At 33.4% G+C, this 10,817-nt stretch overlaps 1 protein-coding gene across 1 annotated transcript; it reads left to right on the top strand.

Moving 5' to 3' along the window:
• Positions 1-5,349: 5,349 nt before the first annotated feature.
• LOC140436119 (uncharacterized) lies at positions 5,350-5,955 on the top strand. The gene has a single exon (XM_072524826.1). The coding sequence runs from the start codon at positions 5,350-5,352 to the stop codon at positions 5,953-5,955; it is 606 nt and encodes a 201-aa protein (XP_072380927.1).
• The last annotated feature ends 4,862 nt before the right edge of the window (positions 5,956-10,817 follow it).

Genomic DNA, 10,817 nt, shown 5'->3' with positions numbered 1-10,817 from the left:
ATTTTTGTTCAATTCTAAAAAAAAAACGGAAGTCAGACAGGCGAAATTTTACGAGCACCATCACTTTAATATATAGGGTTATACCTTTTTACTCCTTCTCGGTATATGCCATCTATAAAATGGATTATAAAATTGAATTTTTCGTTTATGACTTATTTAATTTTCAGCTCTTAATGTTAATAAACAATGGAAATATCATTATAAGAAACAAAAATTGCAATCTTGGTTCTTATTGGTCATAGAAGATTTTTTTTTAATTGTGTTTTTTCACGTTAGTTTCAGTGAGCCTATTTACAAGCACATGACGTAAAAAATATCAAAGTTATTATAGATGTTTATAAGCTAAATACTCAGCTTCTTTTCATACGGTTTTTTTAACCTAAAGACTTTTATAACCTTTTAACTTAAATTACAGCAAAATAAGGGTTTTTTGCTAATCATCCCGGCCAATTGTTTATATATTTTAATTTAGAAATTGCAAATTAAATAACTTTTTAATATCTACAATTTTTATTTCAACATTTTTTCTCAAAAATATATAAGAAACGTTTTATAGACAAAAAATATTTTTTCAACTTTTTATGATTGTTTAAAAAAAACAAAGCAAAATCAGCTGTACCTCTTCTAGGATTTGTCGTCAGCTACCATTAATATAGGTACGTTTTTTAGAACCTTGAAGAACAAGCAAGCTTTTTTCAGCTTTTTTTCCTTTACTGGTGTAGTAGTTTTGTAATAAAAGCCCACTATCTTTTTAATAGTAATATTTTTAATATTATGGAAATAGTCAATCTTCGTTATGCCGATGAAAACATAATACTTAAGTAAGTAAATTCAAGAAAATTTCTTAGGAAATAATATATACGATACAATAAATAATATAAAATAGAAACAGTACCTATATTTTATTTTATCGTTAATGACACCATCAGTGAGTACTTAACCAAAAGTGAATAAATATCACAAAAATATTATTACTATACCGTCAAAATTCCGAAAGCAAGTTCCTAAAATCCGGTCAATTTAGACATAAAAATAGATAGTGATCAAATTACAAAAATTCCCGGAAAGCAAAGTATTGGTGGAGAGCTGCGTTTACCATTACAAATAAAGTTTTAAAAATCCTTATCGTTCGCATGTGTGCTACAAAAGTTATTCGGGGTCAAACGTCAAAATTTGAGGTTTTTTTTTTTGGATTTTTCTCGAAAACGGTACGTTTTATGAAAAAAAAAACTTCAAACCAAAGTTATAGATCTTAAAATTCTCTACAAAAACTTGATTTATGATTTATGATTTTTTTCCTAACAGTTACCATTCCTGCGATATCAGGTAGGTACGTCTAGGCAAGTATAAATACCTATTTGTCTCTTTTATATTATAATATTCTGATAACATTTATTCAAAAGATAGTCATTCCCTAACTGAATTCCCTCCCCAGTTCAAGTGAATATACATACTTATTACAAGCGTCAACCATTTAGGTTATTTGTGCTATTTTATAGCTCTAAAAAATGTCTGAGTTTTGCTTTATTTGCAATAAACTTTTCAATATCATCATCATCATCATCACTGGCTCGACAACCCTTTTTGGGTCTTGGCCTGTTCCAGGATTCTTCTCCATTCTGATCTGTTTCGTGCTTTTTTTCTCCAGTTTTTTATTTTTAAGGTTGTTTTATCATTTTCTATTTGTTCTAAGTATCTTAGCTTCGGTCTTCCTCTTGTTCTTTTTCCTACTGGCATCTGTTTGAATACTTTGTTTGGTATTTCGCCTTCTTCCATTCTTTCTACATGTCCTATCCAACGCAGCTGTCCTATTTTAATGAATGTTATAATATCCGGATCCTTAGATACTTGTGTATTGACTGTTGTGTCCCTCAGTATTTTCTCGAGTACGATGTTGAACAAGATGCATGATAGAGCGTCTCCCTGGCGTAGTCCCTTTTTCACATCTATTGTTTCCGTTAATTCATTTTGTATCCGGATTCTACTTTCTACTTTTAGAGATTCCTTTATCAGTTCTATTAGTTGTGTTGGTATATTAAATTCTTTCATTGCTTTTATTAAGAATTCTCGGTTTATATTGTCATATGCGCTTTCAAAGTCTATGAAGAGATGATGTGTGTCGATGTTATATTCACTTGTTTTTTCGAAGATCTGTCTCAGAACAAATATCTGGTCTATTGTTGACTTCTTTCTACAGAAGCCACTTTGGTATTTGCCAACTATTTTTGCAGCGTGTGGTCTAAGTCTTTCATAAATGACGTTGGACATTATTTTGTATGCTGCATTCAGCAGCGTGTTTCCACATTCTAACTGATTTCCTTTTTTATGTAATGGTACAATAATACCGCTATTCCACTCAGCTGGTAGCTGTTTATTCGAGCATATCTTTGTTATCAATTCATGTATTGTTTTTTGTAGTGCGTCTCCTCCTTCCTTCAGTAACTCCGATGCTATTTGAACCGATCCCGGTGCTTTATTGTTCTTTAATTTGTCTACTGCTGCTCTAATCTCGGCTATTGTTGGTGGAGTCTTTTCTCTGTTGTCTCCTTGGTCTAATGGTATGTCAGGGTTCGTCTCTTCGATCTCCTTTTCATCAGTAAATATGCTGTTGCATCAGTAAATATGCTCTGCTTTTTTTGTCTGTTATAATCTGACATTCTTCGTCAAACCACTCATTCGTTCTTGTTCTTCTTTCTCTACCTTCTATGCCTAATACTTCTTTAGCTGCCTCTTTTATGATGTCTCTGCATTCTTCCCACAACTTATTTAGGTTTTCATGTGTTATTCTGTTTTCTAGTTTGTTGTTTATCTTTTCTTCATACTCTTTATTTTTGTTTGTTTCTTTGAGTCCTTCTACCTTGTATCGTTTATGTTTAGAGCCTCTTTCCTTTTTGTTGTTTGAAATTCTAGCCCTTATCCTACTTTCGACCAGGTAGTGATTAGAATCCGAATTTGCCCCTCTTCTGGTGCGCAATAAACTTTTAGGTGAAGATAAAACAGTTGTGATTGACCGTGGAATGCCAAATTTAATCAAGGCTAGTGTCGCGAGAGGTGATGAGTTTACTGAGTATTTAAGAACTCAAAAATCCGTTACAATACACGTGGATTGCAGAAAATCAGACACCCCGAAAAGACAACGTGAGGAGGAACTTCAAAAGGCTAGTTCTTCAAAAATAAGTCCACCTCATACTAGAACACGAGTAAGTAAATAAAATTTTTGTTTTAAAAAATACTGTTTATTTTGTGGCAATGAAGCGGGTAACTGTGTTCTCCAAATTAATGTCCAATTGAGTACAATAGAGGAAGATTCCTGTGATTTTAATGAAGAGACCAATGACTCAGCCACATTTGAACAATTTATGAACATCGAGCAAGAAGACGAAGAAGAAGAAGAAATCGAAGACGACTTGACTGTTAAAGTAGACTTTCAAGAGTATGAATCTGATTAAAATATCTAAAGAAATCAAAACAATAGTTAACCCAATAATCAATAGCAATATTAATAATTAATATTAAATAGGATAAAATCTGGAACTTGACGGGTGTTGTTCCCTTATATTATCCTAAAATTGTCATGACAATTAGTGGAGTAGGCCTACAGGAGAAACCAAGGTAATAAATAACGCGCCGAGTACACTACCTCTCAGGTGGCGTGAAAATGTATGCATATATCATGTATAATGTGACTTTTAGAATCGCGATATCTCAGGAATGGTAACTCTTAGGAAAAAAATCATAAAGGCCCTTTTTGTAGAGAATTTTGAGATCTACAACTTTGGTTTGAGGTTTGTTTTAATAAAACTTACCGTTTTAGAGAAAAATCCAAAAACCTCAAATTTTTACCTTTGACCTCGAATAATTTTTGTAGCACACATGCCACACATACGATCGACGGGGATTTTTAACACTTCGAATTTTCGAATAGTCTTGCACGCTTATAGACACGTTTTATGGTGGATAAAGGATACACACAAATAGCTGGCAAGATGTAAATTTTGTAAATCGAGGAAGATTTGATTAGTCCGTTTCTCAAAAAAGTTCTAGCTCCCCATAAAAACGTTCCACTAGTTTTGTGGATCACTCTAGTTAAGAATGGAAATGATTTGCTATGTCTAGTACAACAGTATAATCATATGTCAAAAAATTTATTCTCCAAAGATGAAATTATTTAGACACATCGACAATACTACAGCCGTATAGTAGCGCGTCGACCTTCCCAAGTCTATTTTGCCGGTCAATCAATTGCCAACCGTTGCCAGTTTGCTGCACCTATTTTTCTATATTAGTCTTTTTCTTCGTCTTCCTTGTCCTCTGTTTCGGAGGTGTACGCTAATAAGACTAATAATAAGGACAGATTTGTAGAAAGAGATAGTAGACTTACTCACAATCTATTTTATTTATAGGAAAATCCCAGTCGTTGGCTGTATACAATATTTTAAAAAATTTACAGAGAAGTAAATACGTCTAGTGTATAATGGTATGTTTTATTAAAAACATTTAAAATTTATCCAATTTTTCAAAACGTTTTCGGTCCAGTCGGACCATCATCTAGTCTAGGAGCCAGGGGGGGGAGGGTGGTTGAGTATGCACTTTTATGTCTCCTCAGTACCTTTAAGTTTTTTTTATGCTTTTTTGTTATTAACACTTTAATTGTTCAAATGATTTTATCTTCTAAACTATTAGAGATATTTAATTTTACCAAAATTTAAATTGTTCCTTTTAAAAAATTAACTATGAAATGGCGATTGGTAAACTTTAATCCGATTGTTAGAACATAAATATAGATAGGAATATGACACTCAAAGGAAAAGCAAGTCCGCCTTTAGAAACTGAGAAAAGATACGTGGATGACATAAATGGGGATCAAACATTTAAGGAGATTGGAGATCAAAGAGGAAGTGAGCTGAAAATAGGGACGTGGAACGTCAGAAGTACATACGAAGGAGGAGCACTAAAAAACTTAACAAACATCATGGGAAAATATGGATTAGACGTGCTCGCGTTGCAAGAAACAAAACAACTAGGAAATGAAATAGTAGAAATAGGAAAGACTTTTTAAAAGTGAAGGAGGTAACAGATACTTCGGTGTTGGATTTATGGTAAATAATAAAATCAAAAAATTGGTGGTAGATTTTCAACCGATCTCAGGCAGATTATGTTACTTAAGGTTACGTGAAAAGTATAGAAAAATAAATACTATGAACGTACACGCACCCACGGAGGAAAAAGATATGGAAACTAAAGCCGAATTCTACGAAAAGCTAGCAGAAATAATGGAGAACATACCGAAATACGACATAAACCAGAACATAAAGTAACCAGAACGGGATAAAATTGATAGAATTTGCAATGGAGAATAAAATGAAGATAACCAGTACACAATTCGACCATAAAGACATATATAAAGTAACGCGGATATCCCCAGATGGGCAGAGTAAAAACCAAATCGATCATCTATTAATAGAAAATAAACATGTCATAGCTTTCAGAGATTGCAGAAGTTATAGAGGTGCAGATGCCAGTAGTGATCATATATTGGTAATACCCAAACTTAAACAAGATCTACCTGTAAAACTAAATGTTTTAAAAGATAGAAAGAGATATAACGTGGCCTTACTTAAGGATCAACAAGTGCCAAAGAGGTTAGAAAATGAGATTAACGCAAGATTAGATGAAGACAACTTAATGTCTGATACATTGGAAGAAGAATGGAGTAAAATCAAAATATCAATGACAGAAGCAGCTAATGTTTTCTTAGGCAATACACGAGCGAAGAGAAAAGAAGAAGTCTGGTTCGACGAGGATTGTAAAAGAGCACAAATGCTTAGATATAAGGCAAAGTTGGAAAAGACAATAATAAAACCCAAGAAACAATTACAGAACATGAGACGAAAAGGAAAGAAGCTAAAAGAATCTACAGGCAAAAAAAGAGAGAATATTTGGAAAGACAATTAAGAACAATAGAGGAGCATTACATTAGCAAAGAAATAACAAAATTTTATCAAGAAGTGAAGAGAAACAGACAAACAAATAACACGCAGACAATTCTTTGTAGGAATAAAGAAGGACTGCTCCTTGGAAATATGGCAGAGAAATTAAACAGATGGGCACAATATTTTGAAAAACTGCTAGATAATGAAGAACAGATGAAAAACAGATGAGGCAATGGGCCAATCAGAGGATAATGATGAGGAGTACGTAGAGGAACCAACAGAGCAGGAAATAAAGGAAACGACAAAATGGCTTAAAAACGGTAAAAGCAGAGGGGAGAATGGAATCCCGGCGGAAATTTTAAAGAAATGAGGGGTTACACTGCAAAGAAAGCTATGTAATTTGATACTGAGAGTGTGGAGAGAGAAGAAAATGTCAGAGAAAAGGAGTAATGCCGTAATTTGCCCAATACATAAGAAAGGTGGCAGAACCCTTTGTGAAAATTACAGAAAGATGGCGCTACTGGAGGTATAAAATATTATCAAAGATCATATGTAATAGATTGAAAAAATACGAAAATGGCATAGTAGGTAACCACCAAGGAGGGTTTAGAGCAGGAAGATCGACAGAGGATCAAATATTTAGCTTAAAATTGATACAAAATAACAGTTACGAACAAACGTAGAACTTCACTCTATCGATCGGGAAAAGTTGTATAAAGCTCTACAAAATTTACTAATATCAAAAAAATTGATAAAATTATTGAAAATGTCACTACAAACAATAGAGTGTTCATAGAAGGAAGTATGTCAAATCTGTTTTCGGTTACAAGAGGATTAAGACAAGTTGATCCACTTTCTACTCATCTGTCTAACTTTTTCTTTTAGTCAATAATGAGAGAAAGTCAGATCCAAACTACGGGTACCATTTTCCACTATAAACAGAAATTTATAGCGTACGCAAATGATATAGTTCTATTAACAAGAATAAAAAAGAACTTGAACACACGTTTAAGAACTTTAAAGATGAAGCAAGAAAATTTGGGTTGCAATACATTCGTCACAGTTAAAACGAGAGAAAAGGGTTACAAAATTAAAAATGTCAGTTCGAGTATTTGGGCGTAACAATAACGAATAAAGGGAAAGAAGAAAAATAAATAGAAAAGAGACTATTAAAAGGAAGTGGAGCAATGGGCTCATTAAACAATATTCTAAAAGCAAAAAATGTTTGTAGGGGAGCAAAAATTCGAATATATGAAACAGTCCTTTGGCCAGGGGCAGTGTATGTTGTGAAACCTGGACTATGAATAAGAAAGATGAAATTAAAATCGAGTTCTGAGAAAAATGGGTGGGTGTTGTGGAAGATTTTTGGTGGTATTGGGACGGCGGAGGGAAACTGGCGAGGAAGAACAAAATAGATATAGAGGTAATGGAGATGTATGGAAACCCCTAATTGTACAAAAATTCAAAGCACAGAGAGTCAGGTGATTAGGTCATATCACTCGAATGCCAGAAAAACGTTGTGTAAAAAAGGTGCTTTTTGGAGGAGGCGGGGGTAAAATGAAGAGAGGAAGACCACGGAAAAAGCGGTTAGAAGCAGTTAAATGGTGTAGGAGTGCAGAATTGGAGAGAGAGAGAGCAAACGACCGGAAAAGTGGAAAAAATTAATGAAGAAAATAGAAGCCAAGGCCCTCCATGGCCTGTAGCGCTGTTATATATTTATTTTTACCAAAATCAAAATCGTTCCTTTTGAAAAAAATAAACTATGAAATGGCGATTAGTAAACTTTGATCCAGTTGTTAGAACATCTATCTATCTATCTATACAGCCCTTGCTGTCCAATTTTGTACATAGACCTCCTCTTCCTTCTTCCACGTCTCTCTATTGTAGGCAGTTTGTATCCACTTCGGGCCTGCGTGTTTCTTCAAGTCATCTGACCATCTCATTTGGGACCTTCCTCTTTTTCGTTTGTAACTATATGGTCTCCAGTGTATAATCATCTTATTCCATCTGTCGTCTTTCTGTCTTATGGTATGTCCAGCGAACTTTCACTTAAGTTTTGCTATCTGCGTTAATACATCGGTCACTTTTGTTTTGTTGCGGATCCAAGTATTTCTTTTCTTGTCTTATTTGTCTTTCCATGGCTCTTTGGGTCTTTGCTATTTTTTTCATGTTTTCCTTTGTAAACGTCCAAGTTGAGAACCGTAGGTGAGAACAGGAAGTATACATTGGTTGAAGACTCTTGTTTTTAAATATTGGGGGTATTTTCTATTTTTTAGTATATAGGAAAGTTTTCCGAAGGATACCCAAGCCAACCGTATCCTTCTCTTTATTTCTCCGGTCTGATTTTCTTTATTTAATTTAACTAGTTGTCCCAAATATACATATTCTTTTACTTGTTCTATAGTTGTTTGTGCAATTGTAATTATTAATTCTTCTGGTTGGTTGGTTAGACAACCAACCAGAAGAATTGTTAGAACAATAATTGCAAAATTAGGCATTTGATGTAGCTTTTCCAACTCTGCTTTCATACGTGCGATTAACTTTCAAAACCCCCTTATGTTAAAGGTAATTGTTTCACTCAAAATACTTTACTAAAAAGTTGCGAATTGATTTGTTTATTAAAGATAAACTGTGAAAATCTGGCTGATGGAAGTTATAGAATAACTTAAAACGAAAATTTAAGCTTTGATAAATGTTTCTATATTTATGTTGTCGCGAAAAAGCTGACAAAACTAGGTAATAAAAAGCTTTTCGTTCACCAATACTCAATAAAGACCACTTTGCGCAAGTCAGGGAGCCTCATTGGGGGTTGAGTAAGGATATAGATGGTAGAAAAGTGTAGATCAAAAACATAAGTAAACAATAGATATCAGGATCAGGATAACGAAAGATATCAGGATGGAAGATGGAATAAAGAAATTGGCCGCTGGAGACCATATACTGCAAAAAGGTCAAGAGGTCGACCGCAAATGAGATGGAAAGATGACATTGAGCAAAGCGCAGGTCCAATGTGGAAAAGACAAACAGAAGACAGAGACAAATGGAGATAAATGGAAGAGGCCTATATTCAACACATGAATAGATTTTGGGCTATAGAGATAGAGAAACAATAGATATTAATTAGATAACAAAATATAACAGTTTGACAAAAAAAAAACAAGACACGGAATACAGCTTATATGTAAAACAACTCTTAAAATACTTCTCTCAAACTGCTTCAGAAAAATAAACAACAAAATTCAATAATTTATAATATAAAATTAAACTTATTATTTAGTAAACTTAAACTTATAATTAGTAAAAATTAATTTATAATAAAAAATTATGTTTATTAAACTTTCAAACAAACATTAATTGTAAAAAAATTAAACAATAAATATTGTTTAGTGTTTTTTAGATAGGCTTGTCTGTATTTTCAATAAGGCATTTCCTTTATTTACAATTAAGTCAAAACATCACAAACCCTGGACTACCAAAAGTATCCGCATATCAGCCAAGAATATGCGTTCACTACTGTACATCGAGAAATTTACTACCAACGTCTTTGTCACTGAATATATCTCCAAGTACAGAGGAACCTATCTAAAACTTATCAAAACAGCTAAAAAAGTACTATCAGAATCGCCTGGGAAGCTCTAAAAATGTTGCAAGAGAAATTTGGTTCATAATAAACGATCTTCGAAATGAAACTAACACTGCTCAAACATTTTCTTTTCCAAACCCTGAAAATCTAAATGAATAACGTGAGTAAAAATATACCATCCACTATTTTGACACAACAAGATCCTATTTCTCATTTCCCCAATTCAAAAAAGTCTCGAATTCATTCTTTATAAGACCAGTTGATAAATCTGAAGTGATCCAAACAATCAGTAGTATCAAAAGAAAATCTTCCAGTAGTACTGATGGATTATCCATAAAAAGTTTCATAAATCTCCCAAAAAATGTGTTGGAAGTCCTGTTCTCACTAATTAACGATTGCTTTGAAAAACTTATATTTCCAGAGTACCTAAAGACAGCCATTATTATTCCTCTTTATAAGGGTGGTGAAAAATCTAATGTCTGCAACTATAGACCTGTTGCTTTACTACCGGTCCTTTTCAAAATTATTGAGAGATTTATAAAAGCCCGGTTTATGTTCTTTCTATACAGAATTCGAAATATTTCTTTGAATTGGTTCCAATCTTACTTGAGGAATAGGAAACAAATAGTTAAAGCAAATGATACTGACTCTAGTCACAAAAGCATTGTATGTGGAGTACAACAAGGTTCGGTACTGGTTCTTTTTTCAGTACAGTTTTCCTGGACCAACTCTAATATTGCAACTGTTCATGCGATTATAACTTCTGATATACTTAAAATAAAAATCTGGTTCGACTCTTTCTGTTAATCTGGATAAGACAGTAGCATTATCCTATAAAGGAGCTGTTTAACCCTTGCTTCTTAATAACAGCCAGATCGGTATCGTTGTTTCTGTAAAATTTCTTGGTATTTTTATAGACAGCAACCTTAAATGGTCCCTTCATATCGATTTGTTAAGTAAGAAACTAGCCTTAGCCTGCTATGCAATAAGATCTGTTTCAAAGGAAATCAATTTAGCATCTTCCCTTCGATATGGGGTTTCCTTTTCGGGTTTCTAGTACAGCTGCCTAATCTGATGTTATTATTAAATTACAAAAAAGAGCAATACGGTATCTTTTCAGAAGAACAACACAATGCAGAAGCTTCTTCAAAAACATAGGATTTTAAGGCTTCCCTCTTTATATATTTTAGAAACTGTTTGCTTAATAAATACCTACATTTTTTTCCAGCAAGACCTAATCATGACTACTTCACCAGAAATTCAAGCTTCGATGTGTATTTACCGATGCCGTCCACTGAGTT

This window comes from Diabrotica undecimpunctata, chromosome 3, assembly GCF_040954645.1.
Source record: "Diabrotica undecimpunctata isolate CICGRU chromosome 3, icDiaUnde3, whole genome shotgun sequence".
Lineage (NCBI taxonomy): Eukaryota > Metazoa > Arthropoda > Insecta > Coleoptera > Chrysomelidae > Diabrotica > Diabrotica undecimpunctata.
The sequence above is the reverse complement of the archived record's forward strand: the minus strand, read 5'-3'. Positions and strand labels throughout refer to the sequence as shown.